General features: G+C 45.3%; 1 protein-coding gene across 1 annotated transcript in view; it reads left to right on the top strand.

The window, feature by feature from the left end:
* EXD3 (exonuclease 3'-5' domain containing 3) overlaps nucleotides 1–20196 on the top strand; it is a gene marked incomplete at its 3' end in the record, with an annotated part of 52844 nt that overhangs the window by 12729 nt on the left and 19919 nt on the right. The window contains exon 5 of the mRNA XM_010167521.1: nucleotides 17724–17890. Coding sequence (XP_010165823.1) covers nucleotides 17724–17890 — 167 coding nt within the window. The remainder of the gene's footprint in view (nucleotides 1–17723; nucleotides 17891–20196) is intronic.

Below are 20196 nucleotides of genomic sequence, written 5' to 3'. Positions count from 1 at the left end.
AAAAAAAAAACAATTCAAAAGGCACAAGGGTGTGTTTTTTAAGATCATCAATAAAATGCCCAGCAGTGCTTCATGGCAACTGTTAAACCCACTGAGTGTTTTCAGTGGTGAATATTCAACTTTTGGGTGTAGTTTATCATACCTGTGCGAGAGACCAGACTCGGTGAGTAAAGAGGAGGTCTTGTCTCTTGATCTCAGTGACCTTATCCACCGAAAGAACTTTTCAGAGTTCCCACTTATTCTCTTAAAGGCCAGTGCAAGTGCTGGTGTCTTGCTGGATCAAGACCTGAAATGGGATTAACCAAGAAATTTGTGGATGCCCCCTCCCTGGAAGTGTTGAAGGCCAGGTTGGATGAGGCTTTGAGCAACCTGGTCTAGTGGAAGGTGTCCCTGCTGATGGCAGGGGGGTTGGAACTGGATGAACTTTAAGGTCCCTTCCAACCCAAACCATTCTATGATTTTAGGAAACTGTAACAGACTTCTTCATCAGAGCTTCTGGATGTACTTTGGTGTGTGCAGTGAAGGGGTTTCTGTCGATGCTGTGGTGGACAGTGGGAAACACCTCCCAGGTAACATAGACAATTGAAGATTGTGTCAGTCACAGTAGATGCTCCCTGAAAAGTGCTCATTTGGTGGCTGGTAGGACAGCTCCCTGGAGAACTACACAGAGCTCAGCAGCATAATGGACTGTGGCAGAAGGTTGTCTTTGCTTTCCCAAAGTATTCCAAACCTTGTCTTTTCTGCGTGCTGCCAATTTATATATTTTTGACAACTAGGTAATTATCACATGAGTAGTGCTTAAACTTGCCTCTTATCAGTCCTGACTCTGAGCGCTATCAGAGATTTCTGTCTTTGGCATCACTTTAAAGCGATCAGAATCTGTGCCTGTGCATCTGGAGGAAGCCGAGATGATCGCGTGTGCAGGTAGGCTGCTGCTTCACGGCTGCACAGAACAAAAGAAAAGTTACTGAGGAGGAATCTCTGAGCAAGTTTTGGTTTTCAGTGCAAAAGCTAAGGTTGTCCAGGACTTTGGGGGTTTTTTCCTTTTTTCTTTTTTCTTTTCTTTTTCTTTTCTTTTTTCTTTTTTCTCTTTTCTTTCCTTTTCTTTTCTTTTCTTTTCTTTTCTTTTCTTGCATTTTCTTTTCTTTTCTTTTCTTTTCTTGCATTTTCTTTTCTTTTCTTTTCTTTTCTTGCATTTTCTTTTCTTTTCTTTTCTTTTCTTGCATTTTCTCTTTTCTTTTCTTTTCTTTTCTCGTCTCTTCTTTTCTCGTTTTCCTTTTCTCGTCTTTTCTTTTCTTCTCTTTTCTTTTCTTTTCTTTTCTTTTCTCTCTTCTCTTCTCTTCTCTTCTCTTCTCTTCTCTTCTCTTCTCTTCTCTTCTCTTCTCTTCTCTCCTCTCCTCTCCTCTCCTCTCCTCTCTCCTCTTTTTCAAGATTGGGCTTTACATGAGGGAAAAGTTCACACCTTTCCACTCAGAGTTTCACCTAAGACTTGATGTGTTTTGACCAAAGCAATCCCTTATGCTCCTTGTGGAGCTGGAGAGAGTTGTTGTTTGTGCTGGATGTCCCATTTGTATGTTTAATTCAGGCTCACAAACAATTTGTAGCTCCCGAGCTCCAGAGTGTTAGTCACACTGTGCCAGGTAGGAGGCAGAGGATGGGATGCAGTGTGACCTATGGGTCACCTGAGGGAATAGGAACCAAAACTCCCAAAGACTCCACATCAACAAACTCTCAGTCAGAATTGTTTTGGTTTTTGGTTGGGTTTTTTTTTCAATTTTAACCTTCCAAAAAGGTTGAAAGTCTTCATGGGTTTAAATCCAATTTTTTGTTTAATTCTGTGCTGCAGCCTTAAAAAAAGACTAAAATTATATAGATATCGAGAGCCCAGGTGAAAGTGGTGTCTCTCCTTGTTCCGTGGTGCTTGGCCACGTCACGTTCGGTGTGGCAGGCGATAGATATTTCTGAGCTGGTATCTCTTTTTGTTCGCCCTGAGCTGTACAAGTACAGAATTTTCCTGTTCCTGCCCTGTGGGATGAATCAAAGGTGTGATTCTGACTGCTCCTACAAAAGGCAGAAACTTGGTAGTTAATTGTGAGGCCAACAGAACCTGTTCCCAACCCTGTAACAAACTGGTTTTGCCCCCTCCGCCTGCCAGCGCCCGCGCTGCTGATCTGCTGTCCAGGCAGGGATGGCAGGAGGGAAGGCAAAGAGATCAAAATATCTTCATACCCAAGGGAAACTGCCCTCATCACAACTGTCTGCTGGTGAGCCTGGTGAGCCCACGAGGACAGCTACCCTTCAGTATCATCTTCTCCAAGCAGATCCCTGGAGGGCAGAGGGAGGGGAAGGGTGCTCTTCTCGCACAGCGCCAGCCCCATTGCTGCTCATTAGCTTGCCTAAGTGATGCAGAGCCACGCGGGAGGATGCTTGTCTTCACAAGCAGAGTGAAGGTGTGTAGGATATCGATGGTAGATAGGCAGGGAAAAAAAGAGGCAGGGCATGAGGCAGTTGTCTGCTTTGCTGTGTGCCCTTCTGCTTCCATTTTTGCATGCGGCGTATTTTTTGGAGCTTTCATCAGCATAAAGATGGCAGAACTGGGTAGAGTGGCCTTCCAGTACCTGAAGGGGCTACAAGAAAGCTGGGGAAGGACTTTTTACAAAGGCAGGTAGTGATAGAACAAGGGGAAATGGCTTTAAACTGGAAGAGGGGAGGTTTAGATTAGATATTAGGAAGAAATTCTTTGGTGTGAGGGTGGTGAGACAGTGTCCCAGGTTGGCCAGAGAAGCTGTGGCTGCTCCTCCCTGGAAGTGTTCTCAGCCAGGTTGGATGAGGCTTTGAGCAACCTGGTCTAGTGGAAGGTGTCCCTGCTGCTGGCAGGGGGGGTGGGACTGGATGAGCTTTAAGGTCCCTTCCAACCCAAACCAGTCTGGGATTCTATGAGATATGACTCTGATCAGATGTGCTCAGGAAGGGTCATCCTGCCAGTGACTGCAGAGAGCTCTTGGCAAGAAGGGCTTATTGAATGTTGATGTTTCCCTGGAAATTCTGTAGGACAAAATCACTTTGAGACTAAAAAGCTTGGAAGGCATTTTTCAATCATCTGCCAAGGTTTCAAAAAGTGAACACACCTAGAACAACAGTATCTTTGAGGAGCATAGTCAGGAAGCAACTCTGATTACAAGTGTGACTTCTATCAGTGTCTTAGATGTCAGATAGTATCTGAGATGCTTGCATGAGGTTGACAATGTGACATGGGACCTAGTGGGGAGCATTCCCTTTTTTGGTGACAGCTGGAGCCTGTGGACATCTCACATAGCACCAGACACCTGTGTTTTGATGACCTGAAGTTCTCCTGGTTCCACAGTGGGCTTGGGAATAGGAGAGTCTGGTGTTTTGCTGCAGCACTTTTAGTGTGCAGTGTTCTCACTGATGTCTTGGGGGTGATCTTGCAGTCATGCCCTCTAGACTCAGCTTGGTTGCTTAGTGCCAAAGGTCCCATTTTGTGTGGAGTCACCCACAGCCCTTCAGGTCTGGTCTGTTCCATGTGGGAGCTGTGCCGGTCTATGCAAGGACAGAGCTGCCCAGGAAGCTCAAAGGCACTGATACCTTCCACAGGAGATGGTCTCAGCTTGACAAGGAAGGGCTGGGGTAGTTGTGCAGGGGGAATGACAGAATATTATGAGTATTTCTGAACAGTTAGAGCCTGGAAGGCACACAGTTGCTCGATGATTCTGATGTCCAAAGTATTTTTGCAGGGAACAGTTTGACTGCAGCAGAGCTAACAACTTTAAATTAACCAGTTTGAAATGTTATCTCAGGGTGCTTTGGCCCTGGAAGTATATGTGTGTTTATTTGGATTTCTTGCTATGGAATTCTCTCTCCCGTGGAGCAGAACAGGGTGAGGGTGCACAGCAACGTAGCTCTTTATTTGGGGCAATAACTAGAATCAGTGTTGGGCATGGTTAAAACCAATTAGTTTATTTAGGACTGTCAGTGTTCCCACCACCTGCTTTACAAGGTGTCTGGGACAGTGCAACGGTAGAAACGGTTCTTCCACTTCTACTGACCTTGAGCCAAAGAGCCTTTTGTCACTAAATCAAAACACTTTCTGTGCTAGTGTTTGCACAGGGGAAACTGTCCCTTAGTTTCTCTAATGTAAAAATCTTTAACCCTTCCAAAACTAACGCTCAGAACAAGTGCTGGTGTTTGAAAAGATGTTCTTTGGGTTTTCCTGGTGAGCTGTGGCTCATCCACCAGCCCTTTTCCCAGCTAACGGTTGGAACCACTCATTTTGGTGTGTGTGACTTGAGAGAAGGGTATGGGGATACAACACCTAGAAAAGTGGCCCGTGGAGTTTTCCAGCTATTCTGGTCTGCTCTGGTTCTGCATGAGAATGAAGCGGAGGAACGCTGGAGCCAGCTGTTCACCATGTTCAGTGCTGGGAGAGGCTGCAGCTAATCTCTCCTTCTCCAGCTGTGACAATGAGATAACTTATTTTAAAATATCTGACCATGAAAATCAGACACTGTGCCAGCTCGTTCTCTGGGTGACCAGGGGTGAGGTGCTGGTAATTCATAGCACATGTATAACTCCAGTTCTACTAAAATTTTAGGGTTGTTATGCTGCTTTACAGATAACAATCCGATAATATTCAGAAATCAGAAGGCATTAAAATGTCCTCCTTTATGTGTAATACATTTTTAAAACTTTGACAATTCCTAGTCCTTAATAGGTGTAAATTGCCTTACAGTACAGCAGGGAGCTGACGTAATCTTATTTATTTAACCCCTTAATTTCTAAATGGCAAACATCCTCAAGGACTGATGCCAAGATCCTAATGCGCTCTTTCTGTACAGGACCATTTGAACCTCAATTAAAATGTAACTACCTTTGGAATAAAATGTAATAGCTGTTATGCTCAAGGAGGTAATTTTTAAGGGGAATTTAAAGGGCAGAATGCAATTATTTTTTAAAAAAAGTTTTTGTGGCCAGAACACCTGGCCAGTAATCCTGCTCTGGGGAATCTTTAATAAGGACAAGAGGTCAAAAAGGCCACTTTGCAAATATCCACATCTAGTGTCCTTCCCTAGAACTCCTGAGTTTAGGCAAACTTTTAAATTGGCTCGAGATTGTTTTGAGTACAGCAACATCCCTGTGGTGTAAGGAACTCAATATCTGTAGGGAATTAAGCAATCTGTGCAATGCAAATGGGAACGATATTAAAGAGGTGATTAATAAACGGCATGTCTTTGGGTATAAGTCTGTATGTCAAATTATCTTGTGCTCCATGTTTGAGTGAACTGTTTATTCAGGGATATCATGGATTTCATCACTCAGACGTCAAATCTAGACTGGCTGTTTTCCTGGAAGGTAGAAACCAAAACTCGTTTAACCAGCCATTGTGTGGAGTCCCTTGCAGTATTTACAGCCTCTTTTTTAGCAGGAAATTAGAACCAGTGGGTGATTGTTGTTGTTCCTTCTGGCCTTAAAAGTCTCGGGGAGGAATCATGGGCTGAAATAAATTTTCATGGTTCTACTAGTGTTGCTGCAACGGGGTGCTTGAGCTGAGGAGCTGTCCCACTTGAAGCCCAGGTACCTCCGAGTATGGGTGTGTATATAAATATGCAGGAGCTACTCCACGTCTCTATTTTGCCTGCAGTTTGCCTGTTAGAATATCTGCAAAAGTATTGCATTTATCTTTCCACAACTTTAAGCAGCTTCCTACCAGCTGCTGTTTAAAAACGAGAAGATTTTTTTTAAAATTTTTTTTCTTTTCCCTTTTGCAAAATAGATGGTATTTAAACCTGGACCACTGACAAGTTTAAGATCTGGTATCTGTCTTGTGAAGCCAAGATTGAGGGAATTGCTTTATATCAGCTGAGAACTGGCAGCCTTTCTTCCCCCAGTGTACACTTGCTGCTCCCATTGCTCCTTTCATTCCCCTTCCTGCGTTTTGTCCCCAGTTCAGGGAATGACCAGAAACTCAGTGGTGGGGGGAGTGTTTTGCAATCCCTCTGCTTTTGCCCTGTGCCCTTTTCTTTAGATTTACTATTCTTTTGGGGAGTTCTTTAGGGAGAACATATAGCCACAATGTGATGTAAAAGTATATTGTACCTAAGGGAATATTAAACCATGGAAAAACTGGACAATAAAAGTAGCAGGCAAAGTATAGATTTTCTTCTATTTTTCTGTTCAGTTTGTAAACGGCGTCATATATTTATTGATAGCTTAAATAACATCAGACTTGCAAAGCAAAAGGACTTACTGATAGGGCTGATGCAGAAAACAGGCACATCTGTGACCGTCTCAGGAAAAGCATAACGTCATTCTCCAGTTACGTTCTGCTTTCTGGATAGAGAGCAGTAAAATATGCGTCTGTGCTAATGAAGTTAGCACTGTTGGGCTAAAAGAAATGGGAACTTCTCATTTAACAAACCCACAGCTGTTGTGGGAGAAATACATGGGAACAGCCAAGCGTGCAGTGTGTTCCCTGCCTTACTACCTAAAGAAAAGTCTATCAAAGGATGAATATATGTACAGTTAAATGTAAATACCTCCATGTACCTCCTGCATAGCTTAGAGAGGATTATTTTCTGTAAGACCTGGAGGGCTGCTGTGCATAATGATAATTATGGTGGTTTTCTTTATAACAAATCCAGCCATTTCTAGATAAATAAATTGTGGTTAAGCACAGACATACGTAGGAATTCTGGCAGAATTTTACAGTAGGTACAAAGAAGCTAAGAAAAACAGACATTGTTTTCCTTACTATCTACCCAATTGTCAAAAATGTCAAAAACATTTAGAAAAAAATCAGCCAAAAATGTCTCTGGAGTGATGGAAGATGTGTTTGCTCAATAACTTTGGAAAATGAGCTCACATTTATTTAAGTGCAGATCTGCAGGGCCAAGCTCTGGGGATTGAGCAGAAGCTTGTGGAAGCTGGTGTCTGCCTTCTGCTTCAGTGAGGTATTGGCAAGTAATTTCTTTGAAAGCTCACAACCTCAGTTTTAAAAGCTGTGGCCAAATAGCCTTTCGATGCAGACATATTAAGTACTGGAGAGTGAAAAAAGAAAACCGGAGAGAACACACTGGGCACGGGGGAAAAAATCTCCCTTAAATTATTTTGGTATGTTAGAGATGCTTTCTGACCTTAACCCCCCTGCAACCAGACAGGGCTCGCTTGCTACTAAGCACTATAATTACATTTCTGTCACTAGCCTGCATTCATTCGGAAGCACAACTTCATCAAAAAGAGATTTGGTATGGTATAAAAAAGAGGTTAATTGGCTTATGGCTGTAGGTTGAGAGGTCAGTGTTAGATTAAAGAGTTAAGAGCATCAGCAAGCGGTTAGGCTGAACTGCTGTGCCCTGGTGCTTACTGCAGCCAAATGGGAGAAGCATCTTAGGGGGTGGAAAGAATATAGGAAGGACTGTCACCCTAAACTTTATAGGAATGCGTGGGACATCCAAGCTCCTTAAAAGCTACATCAGGAATCTCATATAGTAGTTTCCAGGTTACCTGTTACTGCCTCCAAACTGCATCAGCTGTAGGATTGTATGTCACAAAGTAAAAATAGGGACAGCCTCTCTTAAAACAAGCAAATCCTCGTGTTCCTTTTGGTCGGAGACAAAGGGAACCCTATGGAGAGCGCTGGCATCGGCCTCTCCTGCAGAAATAGGGAAAGGCAAAGAGGAGGATGGGGCACAGAGCTTGCCTGCTGGCACAGGAGAGGATGTCCTCACTGCTTTTTTAAAAGGGGGAAGCAAATAGGTCATCAACAGGGCTCTGCACATCTTGTGTTTGGGAGTGGGAGACAACTCGTAGTTGCAGCTCTGTGACATGAGACAACACCATACTCTTGTCCCGGGATAGTTTCTGCGTGTTTGGGGATGTGCAGATGTAGGGGGCTACATCTGCCCAGTTTTACCGAAGTCTTAAGCCTTGTACATATTCACACACACACACAGATCCATCTGATGATCTGATCCAGTCAGCAGTAAAACCATCCGCTCATTCAATAATCATCCCAGATGATTTAAAAACCCCGTAATCCATCAGTACCTGGGTGCTTCCACAGGTAGATCCTGGATTCGAAAGGCTTGTGCAAATCAGCTGCCTGGCACAAAGATGGTCGGGCTATTTGCAATTGATAGTTTGGCTGTATTAAACTTTTAGGCAAGATTAGTTCACCAGTTCCCTGCCAAGAAGAGAACCACATAAACAGAGGATTGTTTAGAAACAAAAAAAGTTCCTCTTGACAGAGAAGCCATGTAAATGGGAAGAAACAGGAAACTAATCTTCCCTTGTTCTCTCTGAAAGAATGCATATCTCTGAGGAATGTTGTAATTATGGATTTAGGAAATCTGTCCAATTTGCCAGGGTGTGAATTTCAGAGTTCATTCAGTCAACCCTCTCAAGCGTTTCTGCTTCAGAACAAAAAACACCAGGAGAGTTTAAATGTACCAGAAGAGATTAAAGGCAAGAAAAATCTGCTGCCAAGCTTTGCTTTTGGTAAAGATCCTGCAAAGATACTTCTTACTGCTTTGGCTATGAGCCAGATGAGGTTTGGGCATGGTAAACTAGAAATGAGTGGTAAGCCATGTTTTTCCTTTGGGCATCTATTTTTCATAGACTAATGATGGGAAGAATTAGTGCTCCTGAGCAAGTATTTCCATCGTCAAGATTTTTGCTTATTCACTTTGAAGACTTTAGTCAATAGAAAAGTGTCCCCTGCTGGGAATGCCACATTAACATGTTCTCAGAGAGAAAAGAACCTAACCCCAAGTTCCTAACTCTTCTGAAGCAAGCTTGGCTTGGAACAGATCCATAAGCAGAGCTGGGTGTGAAGCGAAGGCACAGGGAGGCTCAGGAAGATGGATGAAACAGCCCGTGGTGAGCATCGCTGCGGAGCTCCAGTGTGGCCTGGAGAAGGGCTTTCAACAGCAGGTTTCAAGCAGGAGCAGCAGCAGAGAAGAGACCTAAGAAGTCTGATGTCAGTGAAACTTGGGGCTGGGTTAAAAAGAAAACAAAGACATTAGCTCACTGCTTCTGTTCTTCAGCAATGAACACAGGAGATTTTAAGTTCATTCCACTTCAGAGCTTGCAGGCCTTTTAATTAAGGTAGTGATAGAGGTGAGAACCTGGAGCTCTTTGATGACCAATCTTTCAGGCAGCTGTTTCCACAAGAAAAGTGCAGATCTGAGGGGAATTGCTGTGGATCAGGAATAAGTGTGGGCAGGGTAAGGATGCATCCTGGTAGAGGAGGACCCCTACAGAAAGCTGTTAAAATAATCTGGAGCCAGGACCAAGTCACAGGAGATTCCTGCTTTGTTGCTCGGACTCATAACTTGGAATTTGACCTGAACAGGGAGAATGGAGTAGAGGGAGAATGAGAAAGAGGATTCTGAGGCTCTTCCCAAATCTGCAGATCCTTCCTCCTGAGAAGTCTACATAGGCCATGTGGAGCTGCCACAGGTCGGACCTGAGGAGTAAATCCTCCCCCCAGCCCCGCTGGGGAGTAAATGTGCTGGAACTCCACGTCTTTTTGGAAAAGAAGATGGAGCTTATGAATTCTCATTGTGTATGTGACTGGGTATGGGAACATTTAATTGAGTAATTGGTTGGGTTAATTGTGTACTGGTTTGGCTCGTTAGGGTTAATATTAGGGCTATCCAAAACAAATGGGAAGGCGTCGTGGTGGCTTCAGCTCACGTAGGTCCTGACGAACCGATGAAGTGTTATCCTGTGAGTTCATTTAACAGCAGCAGTGGAGACACAACGGCAGCCGTTTCATTCCTGCAGGCTCTTCCTCTTCACACATCTGCAGCTCGTGGTCCTGTAGTGCAGTGCTGCTTCAGTTCTCTGTTCCTGTCCCCGCAATGGTGTCGAGCTCCGGCAGCGTGCGGCTGTCACCGCAGTCCCTTGCTGAGCCTTTGTAGCTGGCGTGGAGTTCCTGCAGACAGATCTTGTAGTACGAGCGGATGTCGTACACTTCTGCTAAGTTGGATTTTGGAATAATCACATTTGAGGCTGCCTGAAGGATTACTGGCATAGCTAAGCAGAAAGTCCTACTTTCCTCGTGCAGGCTTCCGTGCTTCAAAATACAGATTAAAATAGAGTTATGTAATGGTGACTTCTGTAAAAAGTTTCTGAAAGCGCTTGGCAATTGTATCAACCTTCTGAGGCGTGAGAGACCAGAGAAATTATGTTGAATCATATGAGGACCAGGTTCAGTGAACCTCAGTAGCAGTGCAGGTCATCTAACATGCAGCAGATGATGGGAGCCCTCACTTTCTTAAACCAGAGAGCACATTTTGCTGTTTGCCACAGTGACACTCTGTTCATGTGTGTGTGTGACATCATGACAAAAGGCGAGTAGATAAATGCTACTTCAGAATACACTGGGAAGATGAGGGTTGCCAGTTTGTCTTCAATGCACTGTGTTATTGGACTTAGACAAAGCATCTACTGTGATAAGTAACATACTACTTTGTGCTCTGAAAGAGGTTGGCCAATTTCCCCATCCTCATTCATCTTCAGTCTTGCCAAGTGCTGGAATGCTCCCAGAAAATATCTCCAGCCTGCCATCGTGGGACCAAGAGGTGTGAGAAATCTGGAAGCATATCAAAACTCGTGTGGCTTATGTATTCAGAACAAGTCCTTGGTCCTTTGCTGATTCCTGGGATGAATAATATTCAGCAACTCCGGGGCCAGGATTAGGTTAGAATTCAGAAGACGCCTCTGCAGCGATTGTGAGAAAGGGATTTCAGGGAGCGGCACAGACCCTCAGGACAGACTTCAGGCTGAAGTGAAGGAAAAAGAAATTACATCTTAAAAAGCAAGTAGGGTAAAGTTACCTCAGTCTATTTGTTAAGGAATTGTATTTTTGTTTTTTATGGATGACATGCAATTATTTCTCTCTCCAAACAAAGGTGATTTTAATAGGGTTAGCCTGACTCTGTAGTTCATTAAAGGCATATCACTATGATGTTCGCTGAACAAGTAGTGGTGAAGAGAACAAGTATTGCAGGTGAATGCACTTTGTGTATCAGCATACCTGGAGTTGTTGTGGGATGTAGTTGAGGAAAATGAGTTGATTGTGGTTTAAATTAAAAGAAAAGTTATGATCTTCCCACTGGGAAAGTTCCCAAAGTGTCAGGTTGCACCTACCCTGCTAAACAAGACCATGACCTGATCTGTGGCCCCAAGGACCAGGGACACAGGCTGCCTTCCCTCTTGGGAGCTTTGTCTGAAATCCACAGTGACAGGAGCAGCGGAGGGATGAGATCCCTTCGCTATTGCAGTTCTGCAAGCGCAGCAGCGGTGGTTAGTCAGCCAGTAAAATCCAATATTTCAGGACAGCATTAGCGTGGCTGCGTTTGTATGCTGGTGGGTGCCGTGATTCAGTGTCAGTGCTGAGCTTTGCCATCTTACTGAGGTATCGTGGTCCCTCTTTGCTAAACCTTCCAGTGTCCTGAGGCAGCTGGGGGTGCACCTGACAGTTCACTGGGGCAGTTAGGAGCTATGTTGTTGTAGAGTGTTACACCTTCGCTCTTAAACCTCAATTTCTGTCTGGGCTAGTGCCTTCTCCAGCCAAGGAACATTGATGTCCATGTTCTGGTCAGCTACTGAAGTGAAATCTGGTAATCATAGAATCATAGAAAGATTTGGGTTGGAAGGGACCTTAAAACTCATCCAGTTCCAACCCCCCTGCCATCAGCAGGGACACCTTCCACTAGACCAGGTTGCTCAAAGCCTCATCTAATTTGGCCTTGAACACTTCCAGGGAGGAGCAGCCACAGCTTCCTTGGGCAACCTGGGCCAGTGTCTGACCACCCTCACAGTGAAATCATGTCAGATTCACTGAGGTAAAGTGTTGTCTGCAGAGAGTTTCATCTCTGAAGTAGGAAGTGCCATGTGCCCTGTGAAGTGGAGCCGTTGCCAGCAGACAACGTATCTCTTACGTGGCTCTGTGCTCTGGGTGAAGGTTGTATGAAGAATGTCTGACACTGTGTTAAAAAAAAATGTCTCAACCTCTTGCTTAATATTTTGTGAAAATACCCTCTCTTCAGATCTGACTTTGAAAGCAGAGTTTGTTCTTTACCTCTGCTATATACCTTCTCTCATCTGTGGCAGTATGAGCAGATTTTGGAGACATGATGACTTCATCTGGTGAAGATGAATGACTTCCCTCAGGGACTGCCTGACAGAAACTTGGAAGGAATCCCAGTGCAGGAAATGTGTTTGGATCTCTGTCTAGTATTGTTGAGCATGATCAGGACCATCCTGTATTCTGGGTAGGTGAGATCTTGGGTGTTCTTTGCCCAGGAGGTGCTTGGAACTTGAAAGCAGCAGTCGTTGCAAGAAGTCGCCTGTCTGTGTGGAGACAAGTCTTGGTGCTGGGGAATGCACAGCAGCGCTAATCACAGAGTCAGAACCTGATTTCACTTTGCAGGAGCCTGTGGAGTTCTCTGCTCTCCTGCTCAAAGCAGGGCCAACTTAGTTAGACAAGGTGTTGCAGGGCCCTGCCTGGTTCCACAGCCCCTCTGTGCCCCTTGCAGTGTTTAGCCACTCTCACTGTCACCTTTTTTTTTCTGTTAGGCTTTGCTGGAATTTCTGGAAGGATCTGACTCCATCTCCTCTATGATCCCACATGGTAAAATTGAAGAGAGCGATTATATTCCCCCATATTCCCCAACTCAGCCTTCCCTGCTCCTTCAGCCTCTCCTTCTACATCAAGTGTTCCAACCCACTAACTGTCTCAGTGGCTCTTTACTGAACTGTCTCCTATTTTTTGGCATCTCTTTTAACACCAAGGTGCCAAAACTAGGCATCGTGTCCATGTGTGGTCTCACAAGTGCAGAGCAGAGGGGAGGAATCACTTCCCTTAACCTGCTGCCTTAAAGGCTCTTGGCTGTGCAGTCACCCAGGTGGATTTTAACAGATGAACTGTATGTTTTTTTTCTTCTGGCAACCATTTGGTAATGGTGTCTGGTCTTCTGAACTAGAAATTGCTTGGCAGAATTGTGTGAGCTGCAGAGAGAAAAATGGAGCCAGATGTCTCTTGTCACACAATTTTGTCCTAGGTACTCATCACAAGCTAGCACCTTCATTCAAGTTGCCCAGGAACAATGAGCTTCTTGTTGAGGAGCCCCAGTATAGGCAAGTTGGCTTTAAGAGTTGCCTTTGTCTTGATGTGTTCAAGTGATAAGTTAGACTCCTCTGAATTGCCTTTTGGAAGAGCTGATTGCATGGGGAAGACTGGGGAGCTGAGTCTCCTGATTCACCAGGCTGAAGCTAGGTAGTGTGAACATGCCCCAGGGAGCCACATCGCCAGAGCTTTGTTGAAAGAGAGAAGAAAGACCACTTCCCCGCCATTGATGTGGTAATGGCCTCCAGAACACTGAAGTGTGGCTCTGTCAATGACGCACTGATTGCTATCTGAAAGTCAGTCTTCTGGGATATGAATGGAGGCTATTTTGTTCTTCTTCAGTTCATAAATTAGTGCATCTGAGTAGCCAGTGCCTGGGAGCGAGAGAACAGCTCAAGTGGTGAGAAAGCTCAACTTTCTCATGCTTCTGTCTTTGTGCATTGGCCATGGGTGAGTGGCCTGCTGCTTTCACAAGAAACCCTCTTCAGAAGTGAGTGTGGGTAACGTTGGCATCTTTTATCCGAGTGCCATCTATGTAGGCTCTCCAGGAGTCAGGATCCCCCTTCTCTCAGGCTGTGACACCGATCTGCGCTGGTGCTGAGGGTCCCCGCTCCAATCTCATGCATAAAGGACTTCCCACCAGTGACATGAGCAGCATCCCTCCATAGAGTACGAATGATGCTAACTTCAACACAGAAATCTCGAGCACAAATCAAATAAAGGACCAATGAAACAAACACAATAGGATGTTCCAGATCATCTTTAAACAAAGGTGCCTGCAGCAGTGCTCTGAATTCAGTGTCCTCCACTGCTTACCGGGGTGTTCTCTTTTCAAAGTCCACGTTTCTTTTTCCCCTTTTTAAAAGTTGCTGGCTTGAAAATATTCTACTTGACATTTTCTCTACACTAACAGGATTTTTTGTTGTTGTTGTTGATTCTGGAAGCACTTAAGAACAGAGGAAATTAGCCAAGACATTCAAAAGTTAAATTAAAATCTGACTCTGCAAATAGCCAGTGTCACTGGTGTGAATAACTTCACTCTCCCGTGAACGGTATCGAGGGAAAGTGGAGAATTGTATGGGACAAAAATACAACTTAACACATACAGATAAAAGTAATCCAGGGTTGGCTAGGGTGACTTCCAAAGAAGGTATTGGATATTTGGATCCAAAATTATTGGTAACAATGGAAGACCTGCTGATGCTTTGGGTTAAGATCAGGACATTCCTAAGCTTGCTGTGCACTGGTTGGTGTGAGCTTTGTGAAGCGTTTGGCTGGGTAAGAACAGGATTTACGGGTAGGTACTCTGCTGCAGTCATTTTGGAAAGCTTTAATCATGGCTTATTGTTGGTGTCAGGAGTTTTTTTGTGTGCTCCTGTGGATTAAAGAACGTATGATACGTCTAGAATCCAGACAGGGATGTAAACAAGCCTCCTGGTATATATAATCTTTTTTTCTGCTCAGAGAGGTGTCGCTGATGTTGATCAGAACAACTGTGCCAGTTCCCTCTTGAAAAGTGTTCATTTACTGAAAACAAAATCCGTGAAATGTCATCCCTAGTGAAACATTCGTCTCTGCATCTGTGCCCACATCTTCTGGGGCCAAAGTTTCCACATTCTTGCTTCTTGCAAAGCTGTTGCGGTGGAAGCCTTTCCCCTTTATAGCACTGTTGGGTTTTTTTCAGTAAAAAACAAACAAAGCTATTTTCCGTTTCAGATTGCAAGATGTAATATCTCTGGAGAGATTAACCTTCTTTCCAGAGTTGTTCTTGTGGTTGAAAGAATAAATCTGTTATCATTAAAATAAAAAAAAATAAAATCTGCACCTCATTATTTCCAGAAATAAAGCTGACATAATGAGATTTATTAAGAATTTACTCTGGGTGAACTGAAGAGAGATCCAACCCCAAAGACTTTGTGTTCTAGAAGAAAGGCAGAAAGACAATAGGATGGACACAGGGGAAGCTCGAAGAGGGAATTGCTCTGTGATGTTAATAAGAAAATATGTTCTTTTTGGGAAGGACTCTGAGAAGTGGCTTGGCAAACGCAGCAGGAGGAGTTATTCAAACCCCCTTCATGTGTTAGGTGCTTGGCTGAGCTCAGTTGCGTGAGGCAGAAGTGTGGGAGATGCACAGAGCACCAGGACTGGCATGGCTGGGAGGAAAGATTCGGGAGGAAATGTAGAGGGCAAGAAGTGGTAACGTGACAGCTTCGTTCTGCTGCTTCTTCCCTTCCTGCTCGGCCCCTTCCCGCGGTTCCCTCTCCTGTTTCCCTCCCATAACTGAGCCCCTGGTTAGCTGCTGGACCCCCGTCCTGCTGTCACTGGCCCATTGCTGTGCCACCAGCCTCTTGGAGCAGTGGCACAAATACTCCTCCACATATCCACCAGAAGAAACATGGTTTGGCATTTGGCAAAGTCTCAGGGGTGCAGACTTAGTGCTGAGGCAGCGGTTTTTATGAGCAGGCTGGCTTCTCCTGTGGGCTACCTGGGACGCCAGATTTCTCTGTGGCTTTTCTTCCAAGAGTCTACCCCTTCCTGCACCTCTACAGGGTGGATCATTCTTTTTTTTTTTTTTTTTTTCTTTTTTGCTTTTTTTTTTTTCCTTCCTTTTTACCTTGAGGCCATCAACAGGTTTGTTTCCTGATCTCTGTGCAGGGTGCCTGCTTGGAAGACAACTTTTCACCTTGTAGTTACTGAAAGAATGTGAGGAATGAGGCCCCATGGCCCCAGCCCACCACCCAGCTGGGCTGTGTTTGTGCACACACTGGAGAAGGAGCAAGGTGGGAGCAGACCCTGACCCTGCAAGTGTGGTTTGGTCAGCAGTGAAGGAGGAAGATGACAGTGGAACGTATGGAGGGTGGGGATGGATTTTAAGTGCATATCTGAGCATTTCACTACACTGAAGAGTCCTGGTTGGTAGTGCCAGCAGCAGTATAGCCTCATAGCTACAGATCCTGATCCGGCGTGTAGAGTTTCAACTTGTTTTAGCAATTAAGTTTTCTTGACAATCTTAACTTCTAAGGCAGATCCATGAGTAAATCAGCCTGGCAAGCGAGTTGCTGCTCTGGCTGTGGTGGCTCTGGGGTGTTTGGAAGTGTTAGTGGGTTGGCTGGGCAGGAGGAGAAGGCTACTCCCACCCCCATGTAGCTGTCGTGACTGTCAGTGTCACCGTGTTCGTGTTTCCTCTTACAACTGCATCCGCCAAGAGGATGAACAAGACAAAAGAGCTTCGGTGGATCCAGCTGTGGCACTGGAGACTGTTATGGCCCCTGTTTGCCAGCCCTGTCCCTTGCCAATAGCTGCTCCCTCATGCTAGGGTGGGCACCGTGCCGGGCTCCGGCCTCTCGGGCTCACAGCTGGGATTTGGGCTTAAACCACAGGCAGCCCTGAGCTTGTGCTCGTGCCCCAGGCTCTGCCGTGTGCCAGGGCATGGGCACGGGGTCGCTTCTGCCAGAAAACAGCTGGGAATGGGGAACATCCCAAACTACCCTCCCTGTTTGCAGGTGCACCTACCTCAGGATCCTCCAGCCGCACTGGAGATCGTTGTGTTTGTCCCTATGGCTGAAGCATTGTCACATCCATTGTCACACAGTTTACCCAGAGAAGCTGTGGTTGCTCCTCCCTGGAAGTATTGAAGGCCAGGTTGGATGAGGCTTTGAGCAACCTGCTGATGCCATCAGCAGTGTCCCTGCTGATGGCAGGGGGGCTGGAACTAGATGATCTTCAAGGTCCCTTACAACCCAAAGCATTCTGTGATTCTGTGATCCACAGAGACCTTGAATAGACACGAAGGGAGGAATTTCTTGCACCCAACCCTTGTTCACAGCTGGAGCAACTGCTCGGGGTTCCTCTTATGATCAGTGGGCATAAAGTAGGACTGTCAGAGCACATTTTGTGCAACCTATTTCTGATGCAGGGTGTCACCGCTCACGCCCTGGACCCCATCTGTGGTACTGGTGGCACAGGATGGCTGTCACACACTGGGCTGTCACACGTTGCTGGAGGAAGGAGCTGGTGCCTCTGAGTTCACAGTGGGGTGTACAGATGGGCTGTAGGCTGATGAATGAGCCTTTTCCTCCCTGTGAACACCACAGTCTGTGGCTCAGGACAGCTTTGCTGATGAGTCCTACCTGTGTGACCAGCATTCCTGGACCTGCAGAGAGACTAAGCCATCCTATTGCCTCACCCGGGACATCAAGTCACAGCATCACTTCAGGGCTAGGTACAGGCACAAAATGGGACTAAACCAGTGCAGACTCTTACCCCTTCCATAATTACCTGCCTAATGAACCCAAAGACTTTTACTGGTCAATCACTAGTTCTGATTTTGCTTGATATAATCAGAATCTGAGCAAATAACATGCTAGTCATCAGTATGTGCTCTTCATCTCTTGGCAGGGAAGTGCAGCACTTGCTGGGTTTGAAAAAATCACTCCTGCACTGGGAGGATTCTTGCTCCTTTCTGCACTTGTCCAGGACCCTCTGGAGCATACTGTCTCCTGAGAGGGAGTAGAAACACCCATGATGGAAATGGCACTGACGTTCTTCCTTTGCCCTTGATTCCCCGCAGAGCACAGTTGGAGAGAATCGATGGCTTCAAGGGCACCTGATAGAGTTGTTAATCAGTTACTGTGATTTGAACACAGCAGCAAGATGGGCACAACGCTGCAATTTGCCTGTGGAGATGCTGCCTTATGGAGTGGCTGATGAGCTTCAAAAGCTTCAGATCCAAGAGAGGTAAATACTCTGTTCCGTGCCTTTTCAATGTAGATTTATTATCATACAAGGATGATGTATTTGCTTAAAATAATCTGCCCTAATGCTTCCTTGGGGAGATAAGTTTGCAAAAACTTCCTCCATTTACTCAGATCACATTTTGGCTGTGTACCCGCTGCATTTGCTTTTCATAAGCTTGGAAATGTCTATGCAAGGAACGGTTTAAACTCACTCCTGCATACTCTGAAGCTGTATGAGATGATTGCTTCGTGCTGCAGAGTGGTCTTCAGACTCCCTCTGCCAGATCACCAGCACAAGTGAAATGATGTGGGTAGGATCTGAATATGCATTTATTTTACTGAATTGATCACATGTGTGTCAAAATTTTCTGTATACTCTGTATCCCTCACTACTGTAATCGAGTTTAATGCCTTTTAGAAGACTTCTGGCCAAGAAAATAATTTTAAAGTTCCTTAAATTTTTCTGATAGTATTTTTTTCTTCCTCCTTTGACAGCTCATAAGCCATTTTTTATCTCAGTCTCTAATTTTTGCCTCATCCAAAGCTTTCAGAAGTAATGGGAATTTTTAACATTTGGGATCAGATCCCAGCATTAATTGAATTTGGGGTAAAACTGGACTCTCTGGCACAAATTTACCAAATGAGCTTAAGAAGCCTTTAGCCCCCTAATTAGTCTCTGTCTCCTTTTCTTCCTCTAATGCAATCCCAATAACACAGTGTCACAGTTCCTCTCCTGCTTTGGGACCCCCGTGTTGTATACAACAGATTAACCTGCAAGTAGCCTCAGTTCCTGCCGCAGTGGGAGCTTCATCCTGTTGCATGACCTGAAACAAGAGTACAAAGGCAGAGGTACAAAAAAAAGGATTGAAAAATCCTTATATTAAGAAGGGTTCTTACAACTTCTTGATTTCAAGTGCACAGAACTGTGCAAACAGCCCCAGTCAAGGATCTCTGTGAACCTGCTGGTGTAGGAGGAGCAGAGGGGAGGGATGGAGGGAAGAGGGTGGCCAGGTTCCATGCTGCGTGTAAGCAAAGCTGTGAAAAACTGGAGAGGCTCAAAATTAGGAAGGCCCATAGAGCCACCTAAACTGTCAGATCCCCACAGCTCTGAGTACCAGAGCTTTGTAGTTCCAGCTCTGGGAATTCTGTGCTGTGACTCTTTGAGAAGATGGCCCAAGATCATCCTCTTCATGCAACAATATCCCAGGCAGTTGCTCAGCTGTGCTGTATGGAGGAAGAAAGGCTGTATTTGAAAAAAATGACTCAATGCAAATGATTTGCTGAGCCCCAGTAATGTACTTTTTTACTCAGGTGAGTGGTGGTGTATCTGCCATGCTTCAGTGACTCTGTCCATGAGACGTTTAAGCAAGTTATTCTGAGAACTGTGTTTGGCACCCTTTTCTTCAATCTTTTTTTTTCCCCTGTAGAAAGGCCTGCGTGTATTTTATGCCCCTGCAGCATTTTTAGCAGGGACTTTAGGGAAAGGACAAGGGGTGATGGTTTTAAACTAAAAAAGGGGAGATTCAGATGAGATGTAAGGAAGAAATGTTTCACACTGAGGGTGGTGAGACACTGGCCCAGATTGCCCAGAGAGGTGGTAGAAGCCCCATCCCTGGAAACATTCAAGATCAGGTTGGCCAGGGCTGTGATCAACCTGATCTGGTTGAAGATGTCCCTGCTCACTGCAGGGGGGTTGGACTAGATGAGCTTTAAAAGTCTCTTCCAACCCAGACTAGTCTGTGACTCTATGATATGCAGGCTACTGCAAGTCTTGAGGCACCGCAGAGCTTGCAGATGACACTGCATGAGGGTCCTATTAGGATCTCACCCAGGACTGCACAGGAGATCTGGAACCTGGGGCTGGATGAGGTCAGGCTGGTGGTCCCATCAACACACAGTCTCTGTGCCCATCCATGTTCGTGAGCCGAACGCCTGCAAGGCTGCAGGCTACTGCAGTCCTTGGGTTTACAGTAATTACACCGTCACCTTGCTGACCTGCTGCATCCAAGCAGCATTTCCTCTGCTCACTCATGTGCAGGAATTCATCTAATAGGATTCTGTGCACTGAAGAGGACTTGTCCCTGAATGCTCAATGCAAATGCAGGAGAGCTCTGGGCTGCGTGGTTGGAGTGCAGCGTAGCTCAAAGTCTTGCTGTCATTCCAGGAGCAATCACCTATTTCCAGGTAGAGTCAAGGCTTTTGTCAAAAATAGAAAAGAGGAAGCAGTGATAATTTTGGGGTCCCTTAGGACTCTTCCGTTGCTATACACATCATCATCTTATTCCAGGGTGTTGTGCTTGGCTGGAT

Source organism: Antrostomus carolinensis, unplaced genomic scaffold (assembly GCF_000700745.2).
Source record: "Antrostomus carolinensis isolate BGI_N321 unplaced genomic scaffold, ASM70074v2 scaffold205, whole genome shotgun sequence".
NCBI classification, from domain to species: Eukaryota; Metazoa; Chordata; class Aves; order Caprimulgiformes; family Caprimulgidae; genus Antrostomus; species Antrostomus carolinensis.
The sequence above is the reverse complement of the archived record's forward strand: the minus strand, read 5'-3'. Positions and strand labels throughout refer to the sequence as shown.